A 14,714-nucleotide genomic window follows, 5' to 3' on the forward strand; every position below is an offset into this window, starting at 1 on the left:
TGTAAGGCTGTCTAAAACATCTCGTAGGAAATGCAGTGTTTTACCTTCCATGAATAATCCATGCACATAGGAGCCTTCTCGGGGTGGAGCTCTTACATCTTCATGGGTTTTCTTGGTCACTTCCACAGAGAGACACATCTTGTCGAGTGGCCACTCGTTTTTCCTGGCCATGGACTGCATTATGGCAGTGAGGAAGGACTGGGGGTTGAAGAACCCTGCCAGCCACACTGTTGCAGGCAGTGAAAAGTCTGTTGTCCAGACTTCCAGTTCCTGGAAAAGAAAACCAGCAAAATACTTTAGAGCAAAGTGTGGCCTTCAAGTAGTAGAATATTGCTTTGATGTGACAAAGAACTGATATGTCCCTGTGCCTGACGTGAGCTCCAGCTAATCCTCTAGAGGGGGAGACTGGGATGGAGGTGATCTCTGAGGAATAAACAGCAGATTCCACTGCAGTACTGAAATTTAAACCATGAATTTGGATTGCAGTAAATACTGCTGCTATTTTTTTTTAAACAAAGCTACGCTTTCAATAGATTATTTTATTAAATGTATTTTTTTCTTCTGGGACATGGAAAGTTATGCTGGGGGGGGTAGCTAATGCTCTTCTGAAACAGTGATATGCTCTAATGGTGAACCCTTCTCAATCCTCTCCTCTCCTTCTTGGGGGGGAAACCAGCCCTTTCAGGTACTACAAATTCCTTAATTTAATATTGAAAAATAAACCAGTTAACCACTGTGCACTGCTGGAGGTGATTCCTGGTCTTTTGTGGTATCCATCTTCCCCTGAGGGTTAACTTCCACAAGGGGTCTGCTCACCCTGATCCGAAGGAGCAGGTCTGCATACCAGGCTCCCAAGCTGAGCAGGGAAGGGTAGGCGTAGCGCGTCCAGGACTCGGGGACGCTGTCGTAGAAGAGGGCGTTGGCCAGCTCCTCCATATCTGATGTGATGGTCAGCTCTCCCTGGAGAACAAAGAGAAGGGATCTGAACGAAGTGACACCGATGGAAACGTTTGGTCTGGGACTCCTCACAAAGCAGGAGGCTGGGTACCTCCTGGCTGGAGCCAGCAGAGCGGGAGGAGCGAGGATCACCGAGTGCATTGTACAGGACAAGGGCTGCACTGAGCAGCAGCCGTGGGCACATCATGGGGAGGTATTTGGTAGGGAGAGAGGCTTTCCAGGCAGCCTCCTGACTGTACCTTTAGTCCCAAGTCCAGCTCTTTCAAGGAGCGTCTGATTTCATGGGTCAGGATGTTCATTCTTTCACATTCTTGGAAGGCAACTACAACATACGGGGTCTTCTCCATTGCTTTCTCCATGATCTCCACCATATTGAATGGCTCTGGCAGCTTATCCATAATCTCCTCTAGGACTGACTTCACCTGGAAAGAAGAGCCCACAGAACTGCTCTTACCTGAGGGAAAATGCAGTGGGTTAACAGTTAATTAACCTAGTTTGAGATTTCCTTTTCTGCCCTCCTGTTTCCTCTGTTACCAATGCTCTGTTCTTTCATTAACTGCTCATGGATGTTAAAAAGCTGCAGCTCTTTTTCTGTAAGCTAGGAAGGTAAGAACTGAAGACACAGAGACAGTGAAAGTCAAGGGTGAAATCCAGGGAGTCAGGAGGAAGTCTACTTTCCTTTTTTTTTTTTTTTTTTTTTTTTTGGTTGAATGTGTATTTTTGGTAGCTGCCATCGTGAATGGGAATCGCTGGGCTGGCTCCATCTGTTGAGGATGCAGTGTGAGAGCCACATTGTGCCCCTGGCACATCTCGACCTCTTTCTCTGATCACTGCTGACTTGTGTAACTCAGCACATGTTCAGATGGAGCCAGCACGCAGACTGCCAGAGCTGTGCCTCAGCCCCAGCTCCTCACCTCACAGCAGCTCGTGGCTGTGACCTGCGTGACTTGTGTCTGCTTGCCTGGGGTCTGCAGTGATGCAGGAGGAGAGGGGAGGGGCCTGCGAGTGGGACAGGGACACACTGGCAGCTGTGGCCACTGCTCCATCTGCCCTCGGGCTGTGACAGCAGTGCTGCTGCCTCAGCAGCTGCAGAGTGAAGCGTTTGCTTATGTTCAATTACATCAGCAATGGCAAAGACTGGCAGTTACTGGAGTGGAAAGGAGAGTCTGGTCATGGAGAAACCATGCAAACAGACTTAAATAAAAACCTGAGCACAGGCTGCAGCGTTTCTTGTGAGCTCTGCACCATCAGCAACTGAATAACAGAATGCCAGGCTGGAAGGAGCACCAAGGATCATCTGGACCAACCTTCCTAGGTAATAGCCTAGTTGAAAAGAGCTGGCCCAGCACCCTGTTGAGCTGAGTCTTAAGACTGACCAGTGTAGGGCAATCCACTGCTTCCCTTGGGAGATAATTCCAATCTCCAGCTGTTCTCACTGTGAAAATATTCTGGATTCTGATCATAATCTCCCCAGCAGTAGCTTGTACCCATTACCCTTTGGCTTTTCCATGGGACTCCTCTAGGCTGACAGCCTGTATGTACCATGAGGTCTGGGGTGTGAGTCACATCTCTGTTATCTTGCACTGACAAAAGGCAGCACTACAGGTCAGGCCCATATCTGTCCTCACCACCTAGTCCTCTCCTGGCCTCTGAGGCGTAGTGACACCTCAGTGTAAAACCTCACTTGCCTGTTCCTCCCTGGAGACACCTGAGCCTCCTCCAGCGTCTGATTCTTTGGGCTGCATTTCCAGCACTGTCCGGAAGAGCCTGTCGGAGGTGACGGTCAGGAAGCCGATCTCAGCGTTGGGGTGAAGGCCGTACAGGTAGGGGCTCTCTGGGGGCAGGTTTTCATCGATGTACTCGTGGTACCCCTAAGCACAGGGCAGGTGCTGGTGTCAGATTAGCAGATAGGTAGAAAGGAGCCTGAGTTCTCACAGAATCCCAGCATGGTGAGGTTGGAGATGATCTAGTCCAATACCCTTGGCTAGAGCAGGATCACCCAGAGCAAATCACCCAGGAACACATCTAGGCACATTTGCAATGCCTCCAGAGAAGGAGGCTCCACAACCTCTCTGGGCAGCCTGTTTCAGTGCTCTGCTACCCTCAAAGTGAAGAATTTTTTCCCTTGTATTTATGTGGAACCCTCCTGTGCTCCAGTTTGTGTCTACTACCCCTTGTCCTGGACACCAGTGACACGTTCTGTGCCAGCCTTGAAAATACCTCATTGCTTTTTGGTGGTGCCCCGCAGCTGGCTGACACTGCTTATGCAGGATGTTTTTTTACTCACATCTTACCTAAATTTTTCCCTCACCACCCCAGCCACAGGAATTATTTTCTCAGCCGTCCTGCATATTTCCAGGGGATTTAAACCTTTATTTTCCCCCCCTACATTCCCTGTTGGTTAGCGTGAGGAAACTCTGACCAGTGTGTGTTCACCCCAGCAGAGGTTTTCCACAGCAAATTGCAGCGTTCACAGGAGCAGGATGTTAGTGGTTGGAAGGGACCTTGGAAGATCAGCGAGTCCAACCCCCCCTGCCAGATCAGGACCATAGAATCTAGCACAGATCACACAGGAACACATCCAGAAGGGTCTTGAAAGCCTCCAGAGAAGGAGATTCCACAACCTCTCTGGGCAGCCTGTGCCAGTGCTCTGTGACCTTCACAGTGAAGAAATTCCTCCTCATGTTGAGGTGGAACCTCCTGTGCTGTAGTTTATATCCATTACCCCTTGTCCTATCATGGGGTGCAACTGAGCAGAACCTGTCCCCTCCTTCTTGACACCCAGCCTTCAGATATTTATAAATATTTGTTAAATCCCTTCTCAGTCTTCTCTTCTCCAGGCTAAACAGCCCCAGGGCTCTCAGCCTGTCCTCGCAGGGCAGTGCTCCAGTCCCTCAATCATCCTGGTAGCTCTCTGTTGGACTCTCATCAGTAGATCCCTGTCCCTCTTGAACTGGGGAGGCAAAAACTGGACTGATCTTTCTTACCTTGTAATCCAAGCTGGGAGGGGTCAAGAACCCTGGAGCCAAGGACACTTCCCCGTCCAGCATCTCCACGCGGATGTATTCGCTCAGGTAAGTCCTGCAGAGCCGCCGGTCCCAGTCGTCGGTGATGTGCCCGCCGTACATGATTTCACCAAAGAGGTACCGGAGATCATCCCACGGCACCTGCAAGGAAAGGGTCCTGCATGGCTCCCCACCAGCACCCAGCAGCCCAGGGAAGCTGCACACAACTGCAGAGCTGTGGGTCCGGGGAGCAAGTTTCCATGTCAGTCCGTCTGGTGTCTGGGAAGGTGACAAACCCTGGACCTGCAGATCCTTGGTGACAAAGTGATTTCATCTCAGGTGTTTCTTGTGGTCACCCACAATTTCACCTTGACCCAGGATGGGCTCTAAACCCCTGTCATTCTCTCTTTATTCAGATCAACACTGATCATGTCTGTGAGGCCAGAGGAAAGCACAACTCTCCAAAAGGTGAGGCCTCTGTCCTGCTCCTACACTTTTATTACTGGGACAGGCTTTGCCTTTTTAAACCAACCCAGCAAAGCGCTGAGGTGGGAGCCAGGGCAGGCTGAACATCTGCCCACCCAGCTCAGCCACACTGAGGACTCTGCACCTTCACAGGCCAGAGCCTGCAGGCAGCTCCCTGGGAGGAGCTGAAGAAGGGCCAGCAGCAGGGGTGATGTTCCTGCAAGAGGGGGCATTTGTGCAGCAAACTGCTGAGTGTTTATAACAAGGTTGATGTCATGGTGTGTCCTGTGCAGGGATTTGGTCACTTTCCGAATCCCTCACCTGGGGGTTAGCCTCCAGGTAGTTGTAGAGGACGTTGATGGATATGGTCAGGTCACCGTTGTTGAAGGGGTAGGACTTGTTCCAGCCCTGAGCGCCGAACTTGCGCCGCTCGGCCACCACCGCATGGAAGTAGCAGAGGGCAAACAAGATGCATTTGAACTCCATTTCTTTGCTGCACATCTCCAGTGTGTCCTGCAGCAGAGTTAAAATGGGAATGTGAGAATGGGTTTGCCAGAGAATGAGCAAATACTGCTGTCAGCCATCCCTCTGTTGCAGAAAGTTAGCAGATGATGGCTAAGGACAACTGGAGGTTATTTATTAAAAAAAAAAAACATAAAATTATCTTTTAACCATTTGCTAATTGGTTAATGTTTGCACCCATTAATAAAAACAAAAAAATCAGGAATCCAAACCCCCCTCACTGACAGTCAAGGTGGCTTCTCAGCAGCAACAAGCTGCAGCAGCTCAGCATTCAGCCCTGTGAAAGGCTCCAGTAACTCAACCCCACACCCTGATTCAGAACCTCTCAGGCAGCTCTGGCCATCCACAAATCACATCCTGACAAATAGGAAGCTCTGCCCCCCACCCCAGGAGGTCAGGCTGGCTCCTGGCACAACATCTACAGTTGATGCCCCCAGGGACAAGGTGAGCAAGACACAACTGACCCACAATGGTTGGAAGGAGCTGGCTGTGCACAGCGGGGTGGTGGTGGTAGGGAAGAGCAGGCAGCAGGGTGGGGGGTACCTGTGTGAAGAGGTCGAGGGCTTTGTGCAGGTTGGCATACATGCCAGTGGGTGGCTCATTGGTGATTTTGATGGCATCTTCCAGCAGCCCCTGAGGGATGATGTGGCTCTCAGGGGTGGGGGCTGGCTCGGCGCTCATGAACACTCGGTAGTCGTCGTGGCTGCCCACACTGTTCTGCTCCACTATCTTCTCCAGCGTGCCCAGCCACCGTGCCACCAGGTGGATGTTCTGCAACAGAAAGCCCCCTGCACTCTTTGGGCTGCTGTACCACCTCAGGAATCACTTCTCCCCCCTAAATTCCTGTTGTGGCTCTGCAGAGAGCAGGTGCAGCGTGACATGGCAACACTCAGCCTGGGGACACCCAACTCACCCAGATAATGTCACTGCCACTGTGTGTGTGTGTGTGCTCCGTTCCCTTGTTGCAGGGCTATGGCCCTCTTTGGGGGGCACCTCCCACCCTTTTGGCTTCCACTCTCAGTTGCCTGTCTCCTACTCTGTGGCTCCTCTCCTGTTTCCTTGGTGCCAGCCAGTGAAGTCTGGTGCACACCAAAGACCTGTCTGTTCTGGATGTCCCCTTGCCTCCTGCCTTGCCCATGATGGTGCAGTGAGGGTAAGGGACTATCATGTCTCAGCCCTCACCTGATGGTATTACTGCAGGGAGTGATGGGCACTGTACTCCCTCTGCTCCTCCAGTTTCCCTGAGCCCTCTATATACCCTCTCTGCTCCTGCTTAAGGTGGCACAGCACCTTCCCAAGGCTGGGTGCTACTGCCCCCTGTCCCTTCCTTTCTTCTGGCTTTTCCCCTAACAAGGACAAGCCTGGACCTGGCCACAGTATAGGCTGAGCACTGAGACTGTGTGTGAGAGCCAGTGCACAGGGATGGGGGAGCAGAGCAATTGCCAACACCCCCTGAGCTTCAGCCATTCCAAAACCCACCTGAGTGTCAATGGGGTTGCTCAGGCTGGGGGAGCCTGGAGACGCTGAGCCTTGGTGTGTCTGGTTGCCAGCAGGGCTGCAGCCTCACAATGTGCCTGGTGGCCAGCAGGACCACCACTCACCTGCAGGATGACCCAGTGGCCCTGTGCAGCTGCCACCTCCAGTGCCTGTTCTGCCACGATCTCCTGGCCCTGCCCCAGTGACACGTTGTGGATCCTTCCATTCTCAATGGTGAAGTTCAGCTTTTGGCCTGGAGAGAGGAGGAGACCACCAGGGTGTGAGATGCCTTTTTGGTTAGTGTTAGTATGAAGATGAGGCTGTGTGCAGCTCCAACCAGCAGCCACACGCAACCATCGTGGGCTGATGCCAGCCAGGGAGGGGGCGGCAGCTCACCCAGGGCCTCCACATCCTTCAGTGGGTCGACACCAGGGGAGAGAATGAAGAACAGGGGCGTGGAGGGGCTGCTCTCCTTGTATGCCTTGAAGAGCTCAACACTCCTTCCTTCCACATACTTGCTCCCCATCTTCTCTTCCACGAAATTCCTGCAGAAAACAAAACCATCATGGGAGTTGGGAGCAGACATGGTTGCTGGTGTGGTGAGGCCACAGGGCTCTGCCAGGAGAACTTGGTGCCAGCACACCTGATGGCGTAGGTCATCCTGTCGGGCCGCATGCACCGCAGCATGCACAGCTTCTGCAGGGCTGTTTTGTTCTTCCACTCCTTGGGGAACACTTCCTTCTCTGGCACCTCGGACTCCACAAACTTCTTCCATCGCTTGGCTGAGCCCTCGATGTCGCTGTCCAAGTTCCTGAACTCTTCCATTTCTGAGAGCACCTTCAGGTCCCACAGCAAAGGATGAAATCACTCCTGGGCTTTGCTTGCCTTCAGGGACCCCCAGTCTGGGAGGAGGTCCCTACAAAGCTTTGTGCTGTGCTGCAGCCAGACCCTGAGGGGTTCCACAGCTCTGCTCCACTAGCCCAGGCAGGCTGCCAGTGCTTTCCTCTGTGAGACACCCCTGGGTTGCCAAGGATGCCTGGTGAATCTGGGATGCTGTGTGTGGGCTAGTGGGGCATCGCTTGGACACCCCTGAGCCAGGACCCAGGTACACAGGGAACACTGACAGTCAAAAATACTACTGGAACACAATTTTGCCAGCTGCCCCTTCCCACCAGTGTGAGCAGCACCTTCCCCTCAGCCCCTGGGATGAGCAGGATGTGCAGAGGAGTGGGAGCAGTTGGACAGGCTTGGTCAGCTCATCCCAGCAGGGAGTGTGGACCTCTGTGCTCACGGTCCCCACCAGGAGCCAGGACATGCTGTGTCTCACTGGCCACAGAGGATGAAGGGCTTTGTGGATCCTCCCAGGTGCTGCAGGTGACCCTGAACTTGCCACACCATGGGCTGTGTTGTCATCACCTTGGCACAGTGGGCAACCCCATTGACCAACCTTGATGCCACCCCAGCCCTGAGGCTGCAGGAAGTCCACAGGGGATGTGACGCCAGCCTTGGAAGGGAAGCGCAGAAGGAAGTCCAGCTCCACTGGGATCAGTTCTTTCTTGAGTGCCAGGACCTGCCAAGATGAGAGCACAGAGTCACAACCACCCTGGCACACACAGCCTCAGTGTGAGGGGCTGAGCACCAGGCAAGAAGCTGCTGAGCATCCATCAGCAGCACAGATGTAAGAGAAGGACCTCTCTAGACCAGCATAGACTCATGTCCAGCATTATACAAGCCCCAGACATCTGCACATTACCTGGAAGGTGACCTGGGCCAGGAAAATGAGTTTGTCTCTCTCAAAGAGTCCCCGAGCAGTGTACACATAGACAGAGTAGGTGATCTCATCTGTCAGGTTGATGACCCTCTGCTTGATGTCCTCGCTGGGGGCCGTGCGCTGAATGGCTTTCTCGAAAACCACATTGAAGGCCTGAGGGAGAGCCCCGTGGGCAGCTCAGTGCCTAGGAGCTGGGTGTTTGTTAGCAGCATCAGTGCCGGAGCACTGAATCTCTGAGATCCCCCCAGCCTTCCCTCCTTGCTCCAGGTCTACCTTGAGAGAGAACTGGTAGATGGGGTTGATCTTGTTGAGGTCACTGAGGATGAAGTACAGCAGGGACGCTCGCTCTGCTGCTGGCCTGTAGTTTTCTCTAGCGACGTTGATTTGCTCTTCAGTGACTTTGGCTTCTTTCACCTTGATGCACATGAAGATGGATGTCACCCAGCATCCTGGCACCCAACCTCCTGCTGAGTGCCCACTGTGGGCCAGGAAAGCTCTCCTGCTGTCTGTGGTACCGCAGCACCAGCTCCAGAGCAGCTCCCTTACCTTCTCCTCAATTTCAATGGCTGTGCGCTTCGTTGTTTCCAGGTTCTCCACCAGCTCCGTGTCCTCCAGGAACCCTCCTGTGGCAGCAGACAGTCGGGCAAGCAGAGAGTCCTCCAGCTCCTTCAGCCTGATCTTGAACTCGTTCTGGCTCTTCGTGAGGTTTGCCTACAAGCCCAGCACCCAGAGACACAACAGCGCTCAAGAGGTGAACCTCTGCCATCAGTCCCCATGTTTTCCATGATGTCACCAAAGTGCCAAAGCAAGAGGAGGGTGGACATGGCTCAGCCTGGGACATGCTGCAACCTGCAGCTTGAAGCAGGAAGGGTGTCCATGGCAGTGCCAGGCTCCTCAGGGGAGCGGCAGCCATGCAGCTTCCCATGCAGATAAGAGCTCTGCTTGGCAGTCACTCAGCTCTTGATAAGCAATAGCAAGCTCACAGAGCTGACATCCTGCTGCTCCCTGCCAGCAAAGCCACCACAGCCTCTCTCCAGGCTGCTTTCTGCTACTGCCTCACCAGCAGAGAGGTCCTACCTTCAGGGTCTCCAGGTCTGGCCGTTCTTTGGCTACCACAGCAGCCAGGAGCTGGTCCTCCAGCCCCTCCCGGGTCACCAAGAAGTTGATCAGGGTGCACTGAGCCTGCACCTCTGGCTTGTAGTGAGGGTTGGAATACTTGGTGTGCAGAATCAGGCGGAAGCGTGGGTGATATTCCACTTCTTTATCTCCTATCTTAATGTATCTGTTCAGTTAATTAAACTAATTAATTTCTCAGCAGTAACTCCTCACAGACAGAAGCCCTCAACCCATGTGCTATTCCCAGCCCCTTGAGATGTGTTTCCCTGGTCCATAGCAAGGACAGAACTCCCAAGACAGCCCTGGCAGGGCAAAGGCAGGAGGAGCAGAAGGAGCTGGTGGTTGCCCTGCCTGCAGCCCCACCACAGCTTCTGGGCTGATGCTCCTTGTGGGCTCTATGCCATGATACAAGGGCAGGTGGTGCAGCTCCTTCCCTGCCAGCCCTAGAGCTCTGTCCCTGCAGCTCGTGGGGACCAGCCCTCACCAGAGCCAGCAGCATGGCTGAGGAGGTTGGTGGTGTCCAGGCAACACTGCCTGCAGCAGGGCTGGCAGCACCAAGTGGGGCATGGGATTCCCAGTAAAATCCCCTTCACAGAACAGCTTCTGTGTCTGCCAAGAGAACCCTTCCAGGTGATCACACTTCACTGCAGGTGCACAAGGGGCCATGCTCTTTAACCACTAAACAAACTGGACTCTGCAGACCAGGAGAGTCCAAAACATCAGCCTCAAGTGTCCTCAGTGGGAAATAGCAGAGAAAACTGGAGGATGTGGGCAGGGCCAGGGGAAGGGTCAGTCCCCACTGCTGTCATGCAAAGGGGCATATATTTCCATTCTAGGGCAGCAGTGTTTGCTCAGGGTAGGTGAAACTCCTGGGCACCAGAGCACAGGGTGAGCTGACCTGCCCTTCTTGATGGTGTTCCTGCCAAGCAGGTGGTCTAGCACTGGCTCCACTGTCTCACCAACATCCTCAATCAGCAGTGTCTGTCCCTCTGAAACTGCCTGCTCGATGGTGTCCAGGTAACTGCAGGCAAGAGAGGCCTGGGGTGAGCTCAGGCAAACACCTCCAGCTGCTGCACCCCAGTGGCACCCACCCTGGCCCCTGCAGAGCCCACAGAGGTGTTGGGTGCTCCATCAGAGCTGCTACTCTCAGATGCCCTGAGTTTGACAGGGGACATGGGTGCCCTGCCAGGGGAAGGTTGGGGTGGCCCAGCCCAAGTTTGCAGACACCCCACAGCCCCTGACTCACTTCTTCTGGCCCAAGCGGATGGCTCGCATCTCCTCCCCATATTTGTTCTTGATCCACTTGATGCCCTGGAGCTGGGCATCCACAACCAGGGGCCACCTCTGGGTGTTGCAGAGGATGGTGGCATTCTCAGTGGACGTTCGGTCGCTGGGCAGCCCCTGGTTGCTCCAGGCAGCCACATCAGCAGAGTCGGTGAGGAGGCTGAGGGGGTCCAGGTCTGGGGTGATGGGGATGGGCACCTGCCGGGGAGGGGCCATTGGGGGCCTGGCCACGAAGGAGCAGCAGCCACCTGGTGGCAGCAGGTATGGGGGGAAGCAGCCCCAGGCACCCCAGGACAGGACCCATGGCCACTCACTTCCAGCCTGCTGAGGAAGGGGATCCAGCACTTGTCCAGCAGCTCAGTCCTGTACTTTTTGGTGAAGTAGCCAACGTAGGACACGAAAGCAGAGACCAGCAGCACATCTCCACACACTGTCTTCTCCTGCTCCCTGAGTGTCTCCACTGACTCAGCCCAGCGAACATTTTCAGATGCCAAGCCCCCGATGAGCCTGGGGAGGCAAAAGGGACGGTGCCTGCTGTGGTGCTGCCACTCTCAGTGCTGTGGGGGGCAGATGGGGACTTAACCATGGTGCCCCAGAATGGACAGCCACCACCAAAAGCCCTTGGGATTAACCCACCTCTGCTTGGGTGGTGGGCTGCCTTCCCCTGTGCTTGGCTCCAAGGCTGCATCCCCCCTGAATTTCTGTCCCAGTTCATACTTGGGATTTTTTTAATGTGGGGGGGTTATGGGGGGGCTCTGATAGCAGTGCCAAGGAGCAGCAGAGTCCTGGTGCCTCTGGAGCCAGCATTTGCAGGGTACCTGTTTGCCAGTGTGATGACTCTGTTGGTGGCATCAGCCTCCTGCTGACATTTGATTTTTTCCGCTGTGGCTTTCTCAAATTCTGCCGTGAGAGCTGCCAAGTTGGCATTCAGGTCCTTCAAAAGGCAACACATTCACAGTGACCTCCTGCCCAGAGCACAGCCACGGGCAGCTGCCAGGCCAGGAGAGCTTTGCAGCAGCCTCTGTTGTGAGCACACAGCTCTTGGAGCACCTGGGCTCCAGGTGATACAAATGACACAAACCTTTCTTGCTCATGTTTGGCAGACAGATTGCTGCTGGCTGGTGGGGTCATGGTGGGTGCCAGCCAAGGCAAACAGCTCCTGGCCTGGGGGTGTGTGGGGGACACACACTTACAGCAATTTTGTCCTTGATGCGCCTGAGCTTCTCTTGTGCCTCTGCCAGCTCAGCGTTGGCCTCCTCCAGAGCCTTCCTCTTGGGCTCCACCTCACAGAACACCTCATAGAAGCGGACGATGTTTAGGCACCAGGAGCACAGCCCTGCAGCAGCTGTTGACTTTGACATGATGAACTCTGGATCAAAACTGGGATCTGACTGGTAGGGCCTGTAACAGGAGAACACACAGTGCTATGATTCTGTGCTGTAGCTGCTGATGGCTCCATCCCACTCCTCCTGTGCCTCTTCCCAAAGGGTGGTAGGGTGGGAAAGCAGAGAAAATACCTGGATCCCAATTAATGCCCCTGGAACCTCACTGGATGAGGGTCTCCGGGATGTCCTGTCCAGGACAGGCTGATGGCATGGGGCTAGGCAGGGGGCAGGAACCAGCCATGGACTCACTGAAACGCCTTGAGACAGGCCTCGGGGATGTGCTCCTTGTCAAACTTCTTTAAGCTGTCAATGAAAGTGTCTACTTTTCCCATCATGACTTTTGCTGCCTTCCAGCTCTTATCCTTTGGTATATTGCCCTTTGGGGCTGTCAGAATCATCACAGCTGCTGTCACGTTCACCACCGCGTCCGGCGGGGTCCCGAAGGACTTCAGCTCTGTCAGGTTGTTCTGAGAAGGGACCACAGGGCAGCTGAGCATCGCCTTGGCACAGGGATGCTGGCACCAACTGGGGACCCTCTTCTCACTGAGACATCACCCACCTTGTTCAGTGTGTTGAGGGCCTCCTGGGCAGCTACCAGTGCTGGCTCTGCTTTTGCCAGGTCAGTCTCACAGGCTTGCTGCTTCTCAGCCACGTTCTGGGGAGGGCACAGGACAGGGTGAGTGGCAGAGCTGGCCAGAGCCAACAGAGCTGATGCTGCCCTGTCCTGTGTTGGACCCTAGCGTGGTGGGCTCTGGTTCACTACCACTCACCTTGTTAATGGCCTGAACCTTCAGCTCCTCCTCATCAGCAATGGCTTTCTCCTTGCTGACCTTCTCTGTCTCGATGCCTACCACATGGATCAGTTTATCTGCATCCTCATTCTTCTGCTTCAGCTCTGCCTCCTGGACAGCCAGCTTGGCTTTCAGTTCATCCACCTTGATGGGAGGAGAAACAGAGGAGATTAGAGGGTTGCTCCTGCCAAGACCTGTCCAGCCTCACAGTGGTGCCTCAGTGTGGCTTGGGGACTTCACAGCCCCTATCTTGTAATCTTCTGGAGTCCTTATTACAAGAAGGATCTGGAGGTGTCCAGAGAAAGGCCATGAGGATGATCAGAGGGCTGGAGCACCTCTCCTATGAAGACAGACTGGAAGAGTTGGGGCTATTCAGTCTGGAGAAGAGAAGACTTCGAGCAGATCTTATTGTGGCCTTCCAGTATCTTAAGGAGACCTACAAGAAAGCTGGGGAGGGACTTTATAGGGTGTCAGGGAGTGATAGGACTAGAGGAATGGAACAAAACTAGAAATGGGTAGATTCAGATTGGATGTTAGGAAGAAATTCTTCCCCAGGAGGGTGGTGAGACACTGGAACAGGTTGCCCAGGGAGGTGGTGGAAGCTCCATCCCTGGAAGTTTTTGCAGCCAGGCTGAATGTGGCTCTGAGCAACCTGCTCTAATGTGAGGTGTCCCTGCCCATGGCAGGGAGGTTGGAACTGTCTGATCCTTGAGGTCCCTTCCAACCCTAACAATTCTATGATTCTATGATTCACAGCCACCATTGCCCATCCCGTGAGGACAACCTCTCCTCTTGCCCTCGTGTCAGGTTGTGGTACTGTGGGCAGTCACCTGCAACGTTGTGCTCTGCAGCTTTGTCAGCCCTTTCTCCAGCCTCTCGATCTTGCCTGTGAGCTCACTGCGCTGCTTTGACAGCAGGTTTTGGTAGAGCTTTATCTGCTCCAAGAAGGTCTTTGGTGTGGTGTAGTTATAGCGCCTCTCCACGGCCAGGTAGGTCTTGGACATCTCCTTGACGCTCATGTGGACATAGGACATGAAGCGGCTGATGGAGACCTTGACCTCAGGCTGCACCAGGAACACAGACAGGGAAGATGTTCTACCAGGAGCAGCTTCAACTGCTGCACCACACAGGTGAAATGCTGGGGTGGGATCCAGCCTTCCACGTCCAGCCCAGAGGCCAGGGGGCAAAGCTTCCCTTTTCATTAAATAGGGATCATGGCACTAAGGATGTTGGTTCTGGAGCCCAGCTCTGGTTTTCCTGGTGCTAATCCCCCAGGGCTAACCTGGGCTGCACTGGGGAGAAGCTGCTGTTTCCAGGCTGTTGTTTGTGGTGGTGTTTTAAGGACAAACAGGGAATGAGGAAAGGTTCATCCTCACCTGCTCTGACCCTGGAGCTGTGACCCTGGACCCTCTGAGTTTACCCCAGCCCCCATCCCCAGCTCACTGTCCCATCAGCCCCAGGTCTTACCAGACCACATCCCTGGGCACATCTCAACAAGGAGAGCAGCAGAGTCATGGCCCAAAGCAGCTCATCTCCCCAGGACTGAGGGCTGAGCACAGTTACAGCGTGCAGCAAGCCGAGGTCCCATCTCTCTCACCTCAATGTCCCACCTCTCTCACCTCGATGTCCCATCTCTCTCACCTCAATGTCCCATCTCTCTCACCTCAATGTCCCACCTCTCTCACCTCGGTGTCCCATCTCTCTCACCTCAATGTCCCACCTCTCTCACCTCGATGTCCCATCTCTCTCACCTCAATGTCCCATCTCTCTCACCTCAATGTCCCATCTCTCTCACCTCAATGTCCCACCTCTCTCACCTCGATGTCCCATCTCTCTCACCTCGATGTCCCATCTCTCTCACCTCAATGTCCCACCTCTCTCACCTCGATGTCCCATCTCTCTCACCTCGATGTCCCATCTCTCTCATCTCGATGTCCCATCT

At 54.2% G+C, this 14,714-nt stretch overlaps 1 protein-coding gene across 1 annotated transcript in view; it reads right to left on the bottom strand.

Annotated features, from left to right (window-relative positions):
- The window catches only part of DNAH17 (dynein axonemal heavy chain 17), a 39,286-nt gene that overhangs the window by 906 nt on the left and 23,666 nt on the right, over window positions 1-14,714 (bottom strand). Inside the window, exons 56-79 of the mRNA XM_054393791.1 lie at window positions 13,603-13,836; window positions 12,752-12,916; window positions 12,541-12,636; window positions 12,231-12,448; window positions 11,790-11,997; window positions 11,415-11,530; window positions 10,911-11,103; window positions 10,559-10,794; window positions 10,211-10,333; window positions 9,274-9,478; window positions 8,743-8,907; window positions 8,470-8,610; window positions 8,179-8,349; window positions 7,873-7,995; window positions 7,069-7,262; window positions 6,822-6,970; window positions 6,551-6,678; window positions 5,493-5,720; window positions 4,749-4,940; window positions 3,945-4,124; window positions 2,646-2,828; window positions 1,197-1,379; window positions 817-960; window positions 45-270 (exon numbers count right to left, since the gene is read on the bottom strand). Of these exons, the coding sequence (XP_054249766.1) occupies window positions 45-270; window positions 817-960; window positions 1,197-1,379; window positions 2,646-2,828; window positions 3,945-4,124; window positions 4,749-4,940; window positions 5,493-5,720; window positions 6,551-6,678; window positions 6,822-6,970; window positions 7,069-7,262; window positions 7,873-7,995; window positions 8,179-8,349; window positions 8,470-8,610; window positions 8,743-8,907; window positions 9,274-9,478; window positions 10,211-10,333; window positions 10,559-10,794; window positions 10,911-11,103; window positions 11,415-11,530; window positions 11,790-11,997; window positions 12,231-12,448; window positions 12,541-12,636; window positions 12,752-12,916; window positions 13,603-13,836 (4,201 nt within the window). The remainder of the gene's footprint in view (window positions 1-44; window positions 271-816; window positions 961-1,196; window positions 1,380-2,645; window positions 2,829-3,944; window positions 4,125-4,748; window positions 4,941-5,492; window positions 5,721-6,550; window positions 6,679-6,821; window positions 6,971-7,068; window positions 7,263-7,872; window positions 7,996-8,178; window positions 8,350-8,469; window positions 8,611-8,742; window positions 8,908-9,273; window positions 9,479-10,210; window positions 10,334-10,558; window positions 10,795-10,910; window positions 11,104-11,414; window positions 11,531-11,789; window positions 11,998-12,230; window positions 12,449-12,540; window positions 12,637-12,751; window positions 12,917-13,602; window positions 13,837-14,714) is intronic.

The sequence above is a fragment of the Indicator indicator genome, chromosome 29 (genome assembly GCF_027791375.1).
Source record: "Indicator indicator isolate 239-I01 chromosome 29, UM_Iind_1.1, whole genome shotgun sequence".
Lineage (NCBI taxonomy): Eukaryota > Metazoa > Chordata > Aves > Piciformes > Indicatoridae > Indicator > Indicator indicator.